We start from the raw sequence: 18,785 nt of genomic DNA, 5'->3' as shown, positions 1-18,785 counted from the left end.
TCTGGATTGTCTTAAGACGCCAGACAGCAAGTTGGACAGTCCCAGAGAGCGATTAAAGAAGCGGCCAAGGTAAGACAAGCAGGGGTGAGGCCAAGCAAGCAAGCAAAGCAAAGCAAGAGCACCCCCCATCCCATCCCATCCCACCCTAAACCTCACCTACCACCCTCACTCCCTCACTCCATCCCAATGTTGGTCCCCATCTCACCTACTACCCTAGGGACCTTTGTTTGCATTCTGAGTAATGGATAAGGATTAATGGAGAGGAAGAATGAGGGAGAGAGGTAGAGAGGAATGGGAGGGAAGAGGGGAAGGAGGGGGAGGTTATTGGGAGGAAAGGAGAGAGAGAGAGAGAGAGAGAGGGGGGGGGTCGTATCATATTTACCAAAAGTTAGGTTTTGGCGCTGAGCCGAGGTCATACCGCAGGTTATTTCACCACAGTCGTGTCATGGAAGTCGTTGTGTCAGGTCGTGTCAGAGGGGTCGTTGTGACAGGTCGTGTCAGAGGGGTCGTTGTGACAGGTCGTGTCAGAGGGGTCGTTGTGTCAGGTCGTGTCAGAGGGGTCGTTGTGTCAGGTCGTGTCAGAGGGGTCGTTGTGACAGGTCGTGTCAGAGGGGTCGTTGTGACAGGTCGTGTCATGGAAGTCGTTATGTCAGGTCGTGTCAGAGGGGTCGTTGTGACAGGTCGTGTCAGAGGGGTCGTTGTGTCAGGTCGTGTCAGAGGGGTCGTTGTGACAGGTCGTGTCAGAGGGGTCGTTGTGTCAGGTCGTGTCAGAGGGGTCGTTGTGTCAGCTCGTGTCAGAGGGGTCGTTGTGTCAGGTCGTGTCACCTGCCTCCCGCCACAGGCCACGTCCCAGCGCCCACAGATCAAGCCGACTATGACACCGCTGACCACGTTAAACAGAGAGAAGACCAGGTGTAAGAGAGAAACATCCTTGTACACAGTAATTCAATTTACACCTCCAAGCAATCAATTTATATATACAAGCAATTCGCACGTACACTCAGTCATGTACACACGTACACCCAGGCACGTACACACGTACAACCAGGCATGTACACACGTACAACCAGGCACGTACACACGTACACCCAGGCATGTACACACGTACACAGAGGCACCAAGTGTTAAAACAGTTTGCACCAAAAGACGGGAAATGGAATAAGGAAACACAGGTGGCAATTTGAAAAAGACGTGACCCAGAGAGAAGAATGGAAGCTCACTCCTTTTGGTGAGCAGCGGCACGCACACACACACACACACACACACACACACACACACACACACACACACACACACACACACACACACAAACACACACACACACACATACACACACACACACATACACACACACACCGACCAAAGAGCCAAAGCTCAACCCCCGCAAGCACAATTAGGTGAGTACACACACACACACACACACACACACACACACACACACACACACACACACACACACACACACAGGTGTAAGACCAGGTGTAAGAAGGAAGGTTAGGTCAGACCCCAGGGAAGGTTAGGTCAGACCCCAGGGAAGGTTAGGTCAGACCCAGGGAAGGTTAGGTCAGACCCAGGGAAGGTTAGGTCAGACCCAGGGAAGGTTAGGTCAGACCCAGGGAAGGTTAGGTCAGACCCCAGGGAAGGTTAACAAGGATAAGGCAGGACAGAGAAGGCTGGGCAGACTGCATATTTCTTGACTGCCAAAAGGCCTTTGATACGGTACCGCACATGAGACTGCTATACAAACTTGAGAGGCAGGCAGGAGTAAGCGGAAAGGCCCTAGTATGGGTGAAGAACTACCTAACAGGAAGGAGCCAGAGGGTAATGGTAAGGGGCGAAAAGTCGGACTGGCGAACAGTAACAAGTGGAGTACCTCAAGGATCGGTGCTGGGCCCAATCCTCTTTCTAATTTACGTAAATGATATGTTTACAGGAGTGGAATCATACATGTCAATGTTTGCAGATGACGCAAAATTAATGAGAAGAGTTGTGACAGACGAGGATTGTAGGATCCTCCAAGAGGACTTAAACAGGCTGCAGAGATGGTCAGAGAAATGGCTACTGGAGTTTAACACCAGTAAATGTAAAGTTATGGAAATGGGATCAGGTGACAGGAGACCAAAGGGACAGTACACAATGAAGGGGAACAGCCTACCTGTAACGATTCGAGAAAGAGACCTGGGAGTGGATGTGACACCTAATCTAACTCCTGAGGCACATATAAATAGGATAACGACAGCAGCGTACTCTACACTGGCGAAAATTAGAACTTCATTCAGAAACCTAAATGAGGAAGCTTTTAGGGCGCTTTACACTGCCTACGTGAGACCCGTCTTAGAGTATGCCGCGCCATCATGGAGCCCCCACCTGAAGAAACACATAAAGAAACTGGAGAAGGTTCAGAGGTTTGCGACGAGGCTTGTCCCAGAGCTACGAGGGATGGGATATGAAGAGCGGCTGAAGGAACTGAACCTTACGACACTAGAGAAAAGAAGGGAGAGAGGAGATATGATAGGGACATATAAAATACTCAGGGGAATTGACAAAGTGGAAATAGATCAAATGTTCACACGTAATAATAACAGAACGAGGGGACATGGGTGGAAACTGGAAACTCAGATGAGTCACAGAGATGTTAGGAAGTTTTCTTTTAGCGTGAGAGTAGTAGAAAAATGGAATGCACTTGGGGAACAGGTTGTGGAAGCAAATACTATTCATACTTTTAAAACTAGGTATGATAGGGAAATGGGACAGGAGTCATTGCTGTAAACAACCGATAGCTAGAAAGGCGGGATCCAAGAGTCAATGCTCGATCCTGCAAGCACATATAGGTGAGTATAGGTGAGTACACACACACACACACACACACACACACACACACACTGGCCCCAGCCTTCAAAGCCCGAACAAAGATTAACAACTGTCCTCTGAATCATCAACCCAAATCTAAACATCACTCAGCACTACCATAACATAAATTGCAATAATTTTGTTGCAAGGAAACATTGTGAGAATCAAGCGTATGAATGTTGCAGAGATAACATAGAGGGGTTGAGGCGCCGCCGCCATCAGCAGACCCCGGCTGGGTTAGGTTAAACCCAGGGAAGGTTAGGTCAGACCCCAGGGAAGGTTAGGTCAGACCCAGGGAAGGTTAGGTCAGACCCAGGGAAGGTTAGGTCAGACCCAGGGAAGGTTAGGTCAGACCCAGGGAAGGTTAGGTCAGACCCAGGGAAGGTTAGGTCAGACCCAGGGAAGGTTAGGTCAGACCCAGGGAAGGTTAGGTCAGACCCCAGGGAAGGTTAGGTCAGACCCCAGGGAAGGTTAGGTCAGACCCAGGGAAGGTTAGGTCAGACCCAGGGAAGGTTAGGTCAGACCCAGGGAAGGTTAGGTCAGACCCAGGGAAGGTTAGGTCAGACCCCAGGGAAGGTTAGGTCAGACCCCAGGGAAGGTTAGGTCAGACCCAGGGAAGGTTAGGTCAGACCCAGGGAAGGTTAGGTCAGACCCAGGGAAGGTTAGGTCAGACCCCAGGGAAGGTTAGGTCAGACCCAGGGAAGGTTAGGTCAGACCCCAGGGAAGGTTAGGTCAGACCCAGGGAAGGTTAGGTCAGACCCAGGGAAGGTTAGGTCAGACCCAGGGAAGGTTAGGTCAGTCCCCAGGGAAGATTAGGTCAGTCCCCAGGGAAGGTTAGGTCAGTCCCCAGGGAAGATTAGGTCAGTCCCCAGGGAAGGTTAGGTCAGTCCCAGGGAAGGTTAGGTCAGTCCCTAGGGAAGATTAGGTCAGACTCAGGGAAGGTTAGGTTAGGTCAAAGGTTTAAACCATATATACTGTCAGGATCACCATGGCTCCAGTGTTCCGTAGTCTCTCACCCTCAAATACACGCTGATCCCTAACACACTTAACGGAACAAGTAAAATCTATTATATATATACAACAAGAAGTATAATTCTGTGTATGAAGCCCTGACCAGAGCGTTACTGGACCAACAGGTCAACAACCTGTGTATGTATTACCCCGCCTCCCCCTAGTGTCCGGTAGAGGGCGCACTTGCACGCTGCAACAGCAGACATTGCAATGTTATGTTTACATAGCACTATTATGACCATAACAATCTATAACATAAATATTTCCCTTAGCGAACCCCGTAATTAGCGTGTTGGCTCGTCGTCTGGCAACACGGTAGTGGCAACGTGACAACTCTCGTACCGCTTGTAAGTCCCCGCCCTTGACTGCTGATCTCATTATGAGAGCGACACCCGGGCCAAACACACCTCTCACTTGTTGAATCTTTTATTCCTCGTAATGTAAATTTATTACCCGAGGAACATATTGGGCAACTAACATGTATGTACGTGTATCGATTTACATACACAAAGGAATACACACACCGGGGGGCCGGTAGGTGAGCGGACAGCACGCTGGACGCGTGATCCTGTGGTCCCGGGTTCGATTCCGGACGCCGGCGAGAAACAATGGGCTGTTTCTTTCACCCTAATGCACCTGTTACCTAGCAGTAAATAGGTACCTGGGAGTTAGTCAGTTGTCACGGGCTGCTTCCTGGGATGTGTGTCTGTGTGGTGAAAAAAAGTAGTTAGTAACAGTTGATTGACAGTTGAGAGGCGGGCCGAAAAAGCAAGAGCTCAACCCCCGTAAACACAACTAGGTGAATACAACTAGATGAATACAGACACACACACACACACACACACACACACACACACACACACACACTTATTGCAAAAATAAACGAACGTTTTTTTCCGTTGCGTTTTCTTTTTCCGTTACCGTTTTCCGTTTCTATTACCGTTTTCTGTTTCCATTACCGTTTTCTGTTTCCGATGGGTTTTCAATGTTGTTATAGGAGAAGGCAACCAGTTCACATTTATGCAAATGTATTCAAACTGGGGAGAAAACGAGGCGGAGGCGGGCAGAAAATTATCTTATCTGCCGACGGCTGTCACAACCAACTCAAGCTGTCGGAGGTTGAGTAATTCGGTAAGATTTACTGACTGATTTGTAAAGTTGTCAGTAACGATAACAGCAGCAACAGTACTATTGAAAATGTGCTTGTGCTTATGATAATAGCGGTTATTATGATAACCATTCTGCTATCATTTACGCAGGGGGCCGCTGGAGTGCAAGTCTGACTGATAACCGACGATATTCTTGGATACTGTTCCCACTGGGGGTTACTGAATTTGGAATGGTGTGATAGGCAGGGTTTATAGGTTCTCGGTTCTGTTATGACACGGTTTGATATATTTTTGTGATTGTGTACTAGGCGAATTTTGGAGAATAGGAGAACTTTGATTGGTAATATAAGGAAAGGTTTTATAGGCTTGGGTTGTTGCTATATGTAACGCTTGTAGGCTTCGGGCTGGTGCGTTGTAGAGTTAGTGTAACTGGTAAGATTTATAGAGCATGCAGTGGTCTGATAGCCGAGGTTTAACGTGTAGGGCAGGGAAATGTGTTTATTATTATGTAGATTTAAATTTCATCTCTCTCGCTCTCGCTCTCTCGCTCTCTCTCTCTCTCTCTCTCTCTCTCTCTCTCTCTCTCTCTCTCTCTCTCTCTCTCTCTCTCTCTCTCTCTCTCTCTCTCTCTCTCTCTCTCTCTCTCTCTCTCTCTCTCTCTCTCTCTCTCTCTCTCTCTCTCTCTCTCTCTCTCTCTCTCTCTCTCTCTCTCTCTCTTTCTCTCTCAATCGACCCGACCCTCCTCTCCTGAAGCCCGGCGCCCCACCAAACCTATTCCACCATCCTCGTCCCATAACACTGCCACGCTAGTCCCCACAAAAGCGTCCCCCCACCACACCAGGCCTAGCCCACCTTCCCCCACCACACCTGGCCTAGCCCACCTTCCCCCACCACACCAGGCCTAGCCCACCTCACCCCACCACGCCCCACTCCAGACAACCACGCCCCGCGCCAACCTGCAAATCTAGCCTCGTCGCTCCACGCCCACCATCCCACAAGACCGTGCTCAACTCCCGCCCCGCCCCGCCCCGCCCAACATTCCTTCTCCTGCCACCCCGCCCAACCCACCCCCATCACCCCCGCCCCGCACCGCCGGTACTGTAGCGCGCTAGCTATCGTAGATTGCACAGGTAGGTAATGCTCACGCCCCCACGCTCAGCCTCGCCTCTCACCCACACTCTCACGCTGCCTCCCCCCCCTCCTCACACACCCCCACCCGGTGTAGGATACACACTACACCAGGTGTAGGAGACACTCTACACCCTCGCTGAGGCTTGATACACTCACCACTCACGAATTTACCCACCACACCCTTGTGTTCTGACTCACACAACACCCACAAGCAGGGACTGAGCGAGTTCGAAGTCCATTAGTGTGTCCTAGCGTGTTCGCAAGTCACACTTGAGTCTTATCGGACATGCCCAGCTGTGACTACAACAGTTCGGTCTACCACCCTAGACTCAGGAGGCGTCATTATGTTACTAAATGTCCAGATCCTTTGGTTTACCTCTCATCGTGTAGCACTTACACTCATCGTGTAGCACTTATACTCATCGTGTAGCACTTATACTCATCGTGTAGCACTTATACTCATCGTGTAGCACTTATACTCATCGTGTAGCACTTATACTCATCGTGTAGCACTTATACTCATCGTGTAGCACTTACACTCATCGTGTAGCACTTATACTCATCTTGGGACACTTACACTTATCGTGTAGCACGTACACTCGTTGAGTGTCATGTACACTAATTATTTGGCATTTACACTAATTATGTGGCATTTACACTCATCTTGGGGCACTTACACTCATTATAGGGCAATTACACTCATCTTGTGGTCTCTACTTGCCTCACACCTTCACCTCATTAACACCGATGAACAAAGTGTGGGTGAGAAGCAAGCCTGGTCCCTTGGTAGATCTGACAGGTAGACAAGCCTGGTCCCTTGGTAGATCTGACAGGTAGACAAGCCTGGTCCCTTGGTAGATCTGACAGGTAGACGCAAAAGGTAGATAATAACAAAAATAACCGGAAGAAGTATGAAGTAGAGATGGGTCGAACTTCCATATAATCGACATGGCTCATCGCGAGCGGTTTTGACCACAGCTTCTCCCCCCCCCCCCCCCCCCACCAGCCTCACCAAGCTGTTGTGGTTGGTGTGTGTGGATGTCAAGGTCCTGGATGCTGGAGAGGAGATGCAAGAGGGAGGAAGATGAATGGAAAAGCCACAACAACAGCTTACATATAACGCGTCACGATGAGAGGCTAGGACCTGAACAAATAACCATCTTCAATTACTTGTCATTTTCCTAATTCTCAACTGTCAATTAGGTCGCCGGTCGGCCGAGCGGACAGCACGCTGGACTTGTGATCCTGTGGTCCTAGGTTCGATCCCAGGCCCCGGCGAGAAACAATGGGTAGAGTTTTTTTCACCCTATGCCCCTGTTACCTAGCAGTAAAATAGGTACCTGGGTGTTAGTCAGCTGTCATGGGCTGCTTCCTGGGGGTGGAGGCCTGGTCGAGGACCGGGCCGCGGGGACACTAAAAAATAGCTAAAAAAATCATCTCATCTCAAGATAGGTCTCCTTTATGGCCAGAATTGATAAGGGTGATACAACTATCAATGTACCATGTTGTTGTTGTTACTGGAGTCTAATTGCCCTCTGTAAGCGGTATAACTCTAAGAGGCAGATAATTACATTTCTCTCTTGTGTGGCTCAATAATTAGGCGAGGTGTCAATTGTTGTACACACATAATTAGCGAGATGCGGCCTTCAGTGACGTCAGCGGGGGTTAACACGGTATTTGACCCCTGTTAACTGAAACTGCTCAATTTATAGACAAAACTGCTTCATTCACTTAGGTACCCGGAGACTTGAACTCGGGCCTCAAAATTACGAGACCGCTGTCCCACCAAGAAATTCCCCTCTGCAAATAATTTGTTTATATAAACTACTCGTAAAATGAAAACATTTTGCCACAAACGTCAGCAGGTTAAACCGGAAGCAAGATAATGTCTCCACGGTAGGTCAGTGATGTCTTCCTCACCATCCTATAGAAGTCACCTCCGGTAAAGTGAATAGTGACACATTCCTCAGTTGTTGGTACTTATGCCCACTTAACCTAAATAGTCTTGAGGTATTAGACTAATGAGGCTGGTGATTCTGGTGGAGGGGTGAAGCCGTCCAGAGGAGAGCAGGTGAAGCAGACTCATTATAGCTAATACTGCAACCTGTCCTCTTAAAAATAACGTCGCTTTTGACCGTTTGTCCGTATGGCCGAAAGTGGACGTAATTTGAAAATGAAAATAAATTTGAGATTTTTTTTTCAACAACAGTTAATTAAGGGTCCTCTAATAAGTTAGGTTGGCAGGAAATTCTCATAAAGTTTAAAAACGTTATGAAAAACGCTAATTGAGAGTTTCCTCTCCTAACCTTTCCGAGTAAGCCGGACGACTCACACAGAAAACGGGACAGTACGTCACATTCGTGAGCCGAAAGTGAGGTTATTAATTTCAAATTAATAATTTAATGAACGTAATTTCAAATTACGTTCACTTTTGGCCATAGCGCGCGTACGAGCCAAAAGCGACGTTACTTTTAAGAGGACGGGTTAAATACTGACCCGGACACTAAACTAAACTAACGCCTCCTTAAGATAAAAAAATCTATACTTCGTCTCGTCTACTATTTCTATTCCTCTTAACCTTGCTCAACGCTAGCGGTAACACACAAGGTTAACCTAGCTCGACGCTAGCTGTAACACACGAGGTTAACCTTGCTCAACGCTAGCGGTAACACACGAGGTTAACCTTGCTCAACGCTAGCAGTAACACACAAGGTTAACCTTGCTCAACGCTAGCAGTAACACACGAGGTTAACCTTGCTCAACGCCAGCAGTAACACACGAGGTTAACCTTGCTCAACGCCAGCAGTAACACACGAGGTTAACCTTGCTCAACGCTAGCAGTAACACACGAGGTTAACCTAGCTCAACGCTAGCAGTAACACACGAGGTTAACCTTGCTCAACGCCAGCAGTAACACACAAGGTTAACCTTGCTCAACGCCAGCAGTAACACACGAGGTTAACCTTGCTCAACGCTAGCAGTAACACACGAGGTTAACCTTGCTCAACGCTAGCAGTAACACACAAGGTTAACCTTGCTCAACGCCAGCAGTAACACACGAGGTTAACCTTGCTCAACGCTAGCAGTAACGCACAAGGTTAACCTTGCTCAACGCCAGCAGTAACACACGAGGTTAACCTTGCTCAACGCTAGCAGTAACACACGAGGTTAACCTAGCTCAACGCTAGCAGTAACACACAAGGTTAACCTTGCTCAACGCTAGCAGTAACACACGAGGTTAACCTTGCTCAACGCCAGCAGTAACACACGAGGTTAACCTTGCTCAACGCTAGCAGTAACACACGAGGTTAACCTTGCTCAACGCCAGCAGTAACACACGAGGTTAACCTTGCTCAACGCTAGCAGTAACACACGAGGTTAACCTTGCTCAACGCTAGCAGTAACACACAAGGTTAACCTTGCTCAACGCCAGCAGTAACACACAAGGTTAACCTTGCTCAACGCTAGCAGTAACACACGAGGTTAACCTTGCTCAACGCTAGCAGTAACACACGAGGTTAACCTTGCTCAACGCTAGCAGTAACACACGAGGTTAACCTTGCTCAACGCCAGCAGTAACACACGAGGTTAACCTAGCTCAACGCCAGCAGTAACACACAAGGTTAACCTTGCTCAACGCTAGCAGTAACACACAAGGTTAACCTTGCTCAACGCTAGCAGTAACACACAAGGTTAACCTTGCTCAACGCCAGCAGTAACACACGAGGTTAACCTTGCTCAACGCCAGCAGTAACACACGAGGTTAACCTTGCTCAACGCTAGCAGTAACACACGAGGTTAACCTAGCTCAACGCTAGCAGTAACACACGAGGTTAACCTTGCTCAACGCTAGCAGTAACACACGAGGTTAACCTTGCTCAACGCTAGCAGTAACACACGAGGTTAACCTTGCTCAACGCTAGCAGTAACACACGAGGTTAACCTTGCTCAACGCCAGCAGTAACACACGAGGTTAACCTTGCTCAACGCTAGCAGTAACACACGAGGTTAACCTTGCTCAACGCTAGCAGTAACACACGAGGTTAACCTTGCTCAACGCTAGCAGTAACACACGAGGTTAACCTTGCTCAACGCCAGCAGTAACACACAAGGTTAACCTTGCTCAACGCTAGCAGTAACACACGAGGTTAACCTTGCTCAACGCCAGCAGTAACACACAAGGTTAACCTTGCTCAACGCTAGCTGTAACACACGAGGTTAACCTTGCTCAACGCTAGCAGTAACACACGAGGTTAACCTTGCTCAACGCTAGCAGTAACACACGAGGTTAACCTTGCTCAACGCTAGCAGTAACACACGAGGTTAACCTTGCTCAACGCTAGCAGTAACACACGAGGTTAACCTTGCTCAACGCTAGCAGTAACACACAAGGTTAACCTTGCTCAACGCTAGCAGTAACACACGAGGTTAACCTTGCTCAACGCTAGCAGTAACACACGAGGTTAACCTTGCTCAACGCCAGCAGTAACACACGAGGTTAACCTTGCTCAACGCCAGCAGTAACACACGAGGTTAACCTTGCTCAACGCTAGCAGTAACACACGAGGTTAACCTTGCTCAACGCCAGCAGTAACACACGAGGTTAACCTTGCTCAACGCCAGCAGTAACACACGAGGTTAACCTTGCTCAACGCTAGCAGTAACACACGAGGTTAACCTTGCTCAACGCTAGCAGTAACACACAAGGTTAACCTTGCTCAACGCTAGCAGTAACACACAAGGTTAACCTTGCTCAACGCTAGCAGTAACACACGAGGTTAACCTTGCTCAACGCTAGCAGTAACACACAAGGTTAACCTTGCTCAACGCTAGCAGTAACACACAAGGTTAACCTTGCTCAACGCTAGCAGTAACACACGAGGTTAACCTTGCTCAACGCTAGCAGTAACACACAATGTTAACCTTGCTCAACGCTAGCAGTAACACACGAGGTTAACCTTGCTCAACGCTAGCAGTAACACACAAGGTTAACCTTGCTCAACGCCAGCAGTAACACACGAGGTTAACCTTGCTCAACGCTAGCAGTAACACACGAGGTTAACCTTGCTCAACGCTAGCAGTAACACACGAGGTTAACCTTGCTCAACGCTAGCAGTAACACACGAGGTTAACCTTGCTCAACGCTAGCAGTAACACACGAGGTTAACCTTGCTCAACGCTAGCAGTAACACACGAGGTTAACCTTGCTCAACGCTAGCAGTAACACACGAGGTTAACCTTGCTCAACGCTAGCAGTAACACACGAGGCTAACCTTGCTCAACGCTAGTAGTAACACACGAGGTTAACCTTGCTCAACGCTAGCAGTAACACACGAGGTTAACCTTGCTCAACGCTAGCAGTAACACACGAGGTTAACCTTGCTCAACGCTAGCAGTAACACACGAGGTTAACCTTGCTCAACGCTAGCAGTAACACACGAGGTTAACCTTGCTCAACGCTAGCAGTAACACACAAGGTTAACCTTGCTCAACGCCAGCAGTAACACACGAGGTTAACCTTGCTCAACGCTAGCAGTAACACACAAGGTTAACCTAGCTCAACGCTAGCAGTAACACACGAGGTTAACCTTGCTCAACGCTAGCAGTAACACACAAGGTTAACCTTGCTCAACGCCAGCAGTAACACACGAGGTTAACCTTGCTCAACGCTAGCAGTAACACACGAGGTTAACCTTGCTCAACGCTAGCAGTAACACACGAGGTTAACCTTGCTCAACGCTAGCAGTAACACACGAGGTTAACCTTGCTCAACGCTAGCAGTAACACACGAGGTTAACCTTGCTCAACGCTAGCAGTAACACACGAGGTTAACCTTGCTCAACGCTAGCAGTAACACACAAGGTTAACCTTGCTCAACGCCAGCAGTAACACACGAGGTTAACCTTGCTCAACGCTAGCAGTAACACACAAGGTTACAATAAAAAATAGAATATCATAAGTGGTTACCACAGGAGATCAGAGGAGGTGGAGGCGGCGTGTGTGAGAGCGACGGTGCTCCCGTAAACAAGACGTGACCACACAACACTTTGTCAGCTTCTCTCGGTGAGCCAACAATGGCGTCCTCAGTGTTGCCTTATTTTTCTTATTTACTCTCTTCTTCAGGACCAGAAAAAGCCCTACGGTCTCCACCCTGAGTTAGTCACAGACAAACTTGTTGTTTAACGATAACACGTTGCTTAATTTTCTCTTACTAGTTCTTGGGGACGTCTCGGACTGTAGTAACCTAAGTAAGGTGTTCGTAGATGGTCACTAAGACGGGCCGGGTCCTTCCTGACTGACACCAGATCATAAATAATGGCTCGTGTGATACCAGCTTGCGTCTCATGTTCAGTAAGATCACTATTTAAGCTTCCAAGTGATCAACACAGTTTACTGACACGTAATTCAGCGGGAAATTACAGTATATAATGTTCGTAGTGAGGGCTGTAGGTGTGTGTGAGAGAGATGTGTGGAGCGCGGGGACCACTTGAAGTTCCAACACCGCTTCTTAGACCTTCAAGTACTCAGCAGTGTGTAATGTCATTATCTAGATGCTCTTTGGTAATACTAGGCTTTATAAACTACCCTTCTACCTTATTTGATATATGTAATATCAGATATATAGCTGATATACTCTCAGCTACATATCTGCATATATCGTAACGCGTTCTTTGATCTCTTTGTGCATGTTTGACAAGTATTATGAGTAAACTTGTACTTATAAACACGTACTACCCCCCCACCCCCCTCACCCCCTCTCACCTTCTCTCTCATATGCTCTCACTCACGCTCTCACACACTTCACTACCTCATTCACCTACTAACAATCCCTGTTATTAGACTCTTAATTAGCTACTAGTTAACATTCTTTGATAACGTAGCGTAGTTGTGTGTGTGTGTGTGTGTGTGTGTGTGTGTGTGCGTGTGCGTGTGCGTGTTTGTGTAGCGTTGACTGTTGTTGTTGTCGTTATTTGCCTAGATGTGCCGAGTAATGTGCCCGGGGTGAGTACTCTCCGGGTCTTGCCGGTCCTTATCTCATCTTCACTACTCTGATGGGACTATCTCGTCTGGCATCGCCGCTACCACCACCATCACCACCCCCCACTACCACTATCACTACCACCATCACTACCACCATCACCACCACTATTACCACCAGTATTACCACCACTACCATCACCACCACTATTACCACCACTACCACTATCACCATTACCACTACCACCACCATTACCACCACTACCACAATCACTACCACCACCACCACCACTACTTCTGACAGCGTTGACACGGCCAATACTGTAACTCGAGACGGTCGCCACAGAACACTAAAAAGACAGAACGTTCTCGACCAGTTTCTTATAGAGTTACTTTTGTTCGAATGGCCTCTCTTATGTTCAACAGTACAATGACTCACATCTCACACAGCCAGTATAATGTTCAAGAGGTCTGGCGTGGTTGGCATGATTCATACCAACCTTTAATGTTTAATATTAAACTTTTAACCATTTATTCAATATTTAGATGAAAGATACTCTAAAGCACTTACAACTCACAATTCAACAACAACTCCTCTAGTAACTACAACCTTCCTCCAACAACTACTACAGACCCCCCTCAACTACAACAACAACTACTACTACTACTACTACTTCAGAGCTATTGCCTTTACCTGCATCAACTTCCAGCAACGGATTCATCAACCACTTACCTTCCTAAACTCCATCGTCATCAATTCCTTCCGAGAAACGTCTCATACCGCCTTCCCGCTCACCCTCATCAACCAACCCCCCCCATCACTCTCCAGCATCACCATCACCACCATCACCATCATCGTCGTCGCCGCCAGCAGCACCAACAGCTCCTCCCTCACCCTCCTCCTACCTCCAACAGCTTTCGGCTGAGCTTCAAGAGGAAGCCAACGGAACCCAAGAGAGAGAGGGTGGAGCACCGGGACTCCCTCAGCAACGCCATCCCCGCCAAGATCATTCGGGCCACCTCCGTGAAGCCTCACACCCTCAACCCCAGGTGGAACGAGAAGTTCAGACTGTGAGTACCCATTATCCACACCCATCATTACGTGAGTACCCATTGATCATTATCCACAGTCTAGTACCCATTATCCACAGCCCAGTACACACTGTTCATTATCCAGATTGTAGTACCCATCAGCAAACTTTGAGTCACAATAACGTGGCTGAAGATAAGATGACCAAAACACACGTCAGAAAATGGAGAAACGACGATTCGGTCCGACCTGGACCATTATCACGTCGTGCGATGACTTGATAAGTAGTCGTGTAGCTGTAGCCAGCAGCTGTGTTGTTGACTCCCCCAGCAACACAGCTACAGCGCCCCCCTTCCCCCCTTTTAATATATATATTGTGATGGTAAAAAAAGTGTAGGTGTTCGGCAGTCCTCCCAATGGCTGGTGCCAATGCCAATCACATTTACAAAAAAAAAAAGTTGACTGCGTGGCTGTTGCCTCCTGTGGTAAAGTAAGGGAAAAACACGCAAAACAAATCGTATGAACAATGAAACTTTAATTAAATTGAAAACAAATATGAACAAAGATAATCCCTTGGCTATGTACATTGCAAATAAACAAGATAACAAAGTCAAAAAATAATATAAAATAATACAGTAGTTACGTTACTCTACAATGAACAAGACAAAAAATAAATTAAAAGGGGCTGAGAATATTTGTTGGCTGAACACATCCACTATTACACAGAGCGTATATTAGATAGGTGTGTCAGCTTTGAGAGCACACAATATTCTAAATCCAATGGCTCGTGCACGCTTAGTCATCAGCTATGTAGATGGCGCTGAAGTGGAGTGCAGACGACGATTCACCAATAGGACGCGTGCTGGCTGGAAGTGGTGGTTTGGTGATCGACGAAGGTGGAGTGGCGACAGTGAGAAGGGGGGGGAGGTGGAGAGCGAGTGTAGGGTACGTATACGCCTGGTAGAAACGTATTCTACTAAATATGTACAGCTCTTGATTGTAGTATCTAGATGTTGTAGATGTACTGAAGTAACATGATGATAGGAAAGAGCAGGCCAAATCTCTCTTGAAGGAGATTATCGTAACAATATATATATATATATATATATATATATATATATATATATATATATATATATATATATATATATATATATATATATATATATATATATATATATATATATATATATATATATATACACACTTCCGCCAGTCATTTGAATAACTTTATTGACATCATTGGTAATACTTTTTGTTCTTTTCCCGTCAGAGACATCGACGACATCAACTACGACATCCTTCACTTGGATATATGGTGAGTGTTTGAAGATAGAAGCGGACGAGGGGAGGGAACCGTAAGGGAAAGAGAGGAAGGAAAGTAGGTGGGAGAGGGAAAGACCGAGAGGAATAGACCGAGAGAGAGAGAGAGAGAGGCAGGGAAGGCAAATTGTCTTCGTTAACACAATAACCTCGTGTGAACGGCTCTAAAACTTTGCAATATCAAGTTCCTTGCAACTGTGCCCGACGTGCCCTCAGATAAGCGGCGAGGCGAAAGTTTGGATCATTCAACCTGCCCCATTGAGTACTTTACACGGCCGGAACAAATGAGCCTGTGACGGTAAGTTTTGACTGACGAGAGATGACAAAGGTAAGGTAAATAATTGCCAGGATACAGCGCTAAACCAGTGTGCCTATATTACATTTGGAAGGGCTATGAGGACAGGGAACAGGAATATGAGGACAAGGAGCTAGAATATTAAGACAAGGAGCTGGAGTATAAGGACAAGAAGCTGGAGTATGAGGACAAGGAGCTGGAGTATGAGGACAAGGAGCTAGAATATTAAGACAAGGAGCTGGAGTATGAGGACAAGGAGCTGAAGTATGAGGACAAGGAGCTAGAATATTAAGACAAGGAGCTGGAGTATGAGGACGAGGAGCTGGAGTATGAGGACAAGGAGCTGGAGTATGAGGACGAGGAGCTGGGACAACGAGTATAAGAATAGAGGGATGGAACGGTGCCCAACCGCTTGGACCTTCATAAGACACAAGGCCTTCGCTCTACCGAGCTGCCCAAGGGGCTGAATGTGTTTAATCCTAGCCATGAAAAGAGGTAATTTTGCACATCTTTGTAAAAAAAAAAAAAAATGGTTATTTCTTTGCGATAGACGAGACGCTTGGGGCTCTCTCACCAAGCTTTGCAGGAAGATTGGAGTGAGTTTAAGTTCAAATGTAGAGAATTGCAATGAGTTTAAGCTCACCAGTGAGTTTAAGGTTGGGTGGTAGTGTCGATGGTTCAGTAAAGCCCAGGTGCGTGCGTTCTTCCACACGAACAAGTCGTCAACGCGCTTTAAACAACGCTACAAAAAAGAACGAAATGAAATTTTCGTGTGTGAGCGAGGCCATAAAGTGGCGTTACTGGTCCCGTGGTAATCAGATGACTGTCGCCGCTGGTGCTATCTGTTTCTGGAGAAAGAACTGCTCCGCGGCGATACCATCTACAAAACGACCGCAAGATTAAACTTAAATTACCAGGGAGAGGAGGGAAGACGTTGTGGCCGTGATGTACAACACAGACCTCCCTGGACACCTCTAGACTTAAGGAACAACCTTCATAAACACTCACTTCTCAGTTTGTATATCATGAGGTTCGTATATCATCACCTCAGTGAGGGGAAACCCCTTTCCTCAACGCCTTCCTGCCTCTTGGGCTGGACGGTAGACCGACGGTCTCGCTTCATGCAGGTCGGCGTTCAATCCCCGACCATCCAAGTGGTTGGGCACCATTCCTTTCCCCCCGTTCTATCTTTAATCCTTATCCTGACCCCTTTCGAGTGCTATGTAGTCGTGATGGTTTGGCGCTTTTCTCTGATAATTCCCTTCCTGTCTGTTTTAGATGTGTACGCTTTATTAAGAGGATCTGTTCCTCACTTCCGTCCTACCCTCGTGTTTCTTCTCCTCTTCCCCTTGCTAAGCTCAGGTGGAGGCGGTGTTGGGGTGTTTGATGAGTGTGGTGGCATGTACAGTGGGTAGTACTGGTGTACGAGACGGTCCTCCAGCACCTGCACCAGCCTGAACCCCTACTGCTACTCCCCAAGCTGTGCTCCCACAGCCGACGTCACCACCACCTCCACATCCTTGTACAAGCCACCGGCATTACGGTGGTAGTGGCCACAGAGGACGTAGCGGACGCCCCGCATCCTAATACTTGTCCAGGATGGTGTGACGGATGGCAGGGGATATATTAAAGTATTCCTTCTCTTCCTCCGGGTTGACCAGGAAGAAAGGGATGTGCTGGAATACTACGGCATGCTGGGGCTATTCTCTAATCACCACTTCAAGTTGTTCCTCCAGCCATGCATCTTGTTCCACTGCCAGTTCCTTGCACATGTCGGAGTTCTCGTAATACTACGTGTTCACCACTATGAAGAACACCCCGCCACACCAGAAGCTAAAGAAGTCGTCGCCGAAGGAGAACCTGTAGCTGCTAACGGAGCTTGTGGTGGGGATGTTACCCACGTCATGGTTGCCACACACACACACACACCAACGGCACTTGCAGACTCGCAAACACCTTCTTGAAATCAACCTCCTGTTGTCGACGGATCTTTGGTTCAATCTGCGGGTCAGCGTCCAGCAGATCACCGCACACCACCAGGAACCTGGGAGGAGGGACCCATAGCATTGACCTCCTTCACCAGCTGCGTCGACCACGCCATCTCCTGCTTCCAGCCGTACACCGCCTTCTTCTCCAAGAACCTCTCTTGCATCCCGAACTGTGTATCAGTCGCCTGGATGACGGTAAAGGGCGCCTTCCACCACTTCTCGTCCTCGCTGCAGAAGGGCAAGAACTTTCTGTTCTTTGTGAGAACCACAAATTCAGTCATTGATTAATGTGTTCACTATTAATTAATATCCTGTCTTCCTCCCTTGAACTGCGTGCTGTATTCTATGCAAAGGGGAATATAGCTAGAATATAATTAGTTGTTGTGTTCCCTAACTGTTGTAGTTATTTGTGATGGCAAGATGTTCCCTTAATGTGTCTGAACAGAAAGGAATAGTCAGAGGAGGTTGATTAAGCACAGGTAAGTTATAATATATGGATGACCCTCTGGGTGTTAAAATAACTTAACGTGTAGCCTATTATGATGCATTAAATCACTGATCATCCAGTGCAGGAACTGGTAAAGTGCCCATGAATATAAAATTGTTCCAATATGGTGGCGCTCAGCCTTCTGAGGGCTTGACGAGCGGGATGAGTAAGTTTTATCCGGCATGAAGCCCGATGGCAACTTAAGACGAAGGATAAACGGGTTAGGGGGGAGGGATATCTCAGCTTAGCCAGCGTGATATGGAAGCTTAGTCTTCCCTTGTAGCCCACTGGAGGAGGGGTAGCTGGCGTTGCTCAGGTGATGGAGGCTGCATTATTACTACACACTACACTCAACTATCATCACTAACCATAATTCTACACACACAATCATCAACAATGTAACTACACTACACGCGACCATCCTCATCATTGTTACAATCTACAACTATTATGTTCACTCCCTTCCCCTCTTCTTCACCACCTTACCTCTCTTTCACCGTCTTTACCCTTCATCGCTATTACCTACCCCTTACCATCATACCTTCCCTTCACCACCTTCCCTACCCTTCACCTCTCTCCCTAC

At 47.5% G+C, this 18,785-nt stretch overlaps 1 protein-coding gene and 1 pseudogene across 1 annotated transcript in view; one reads left to right on the top strand and one right to left on the bottom strand.

Annotated features, from left to right (window-relative positions):
• Window positions 1-18,785, top strand: part of LOC123748596 (uncharacterized) — a 37,733-nt gene that overhangs the window by 1,385 nt on the left and 17,563 nt on the right. Inside the window, exons 2-3 of the mRNA XM_069322135.1 lie at window positions 13,644-14,150; window positions 15,383-15,427. Of these exons, the coding sequence (XP_069178236.1) occupies window positions 13,644-14,150; window positions 15,383-15,427 (552 nt within the window). The remainder of the gene's footprint in view (window positions 1-13,643; window positions 14,151-15,382; window positions 15,428-18,785) is intronic.
• LOC138363163 (serine/threonine-protein phosphatase CPPED1 pseudogene) lies at window positions 16,524-17,996 on the bottom strand (annotated as a pseudogene).

This window comes from Procambarus clarkii, chromosome 10, assembly GCF_040958095.1.
Source record: "Procambarus clarkii isolate CNS0578487 chromosome 10, FALCON_Pclarkii_2.0, whole genome shotgun sequence".
Taxonomy (NCBI): Eukaryota; Metazoa; Arthropoda; class Malacostraca; order Decapoda; family Cambaridae; genus Procambarus; species Procambarus clarkii.
The sequence above is the reverse complement of the archived record's forward strand: the minus strand, read 5'-3'. Positions and strand labels throughout refer to the sequence as shown.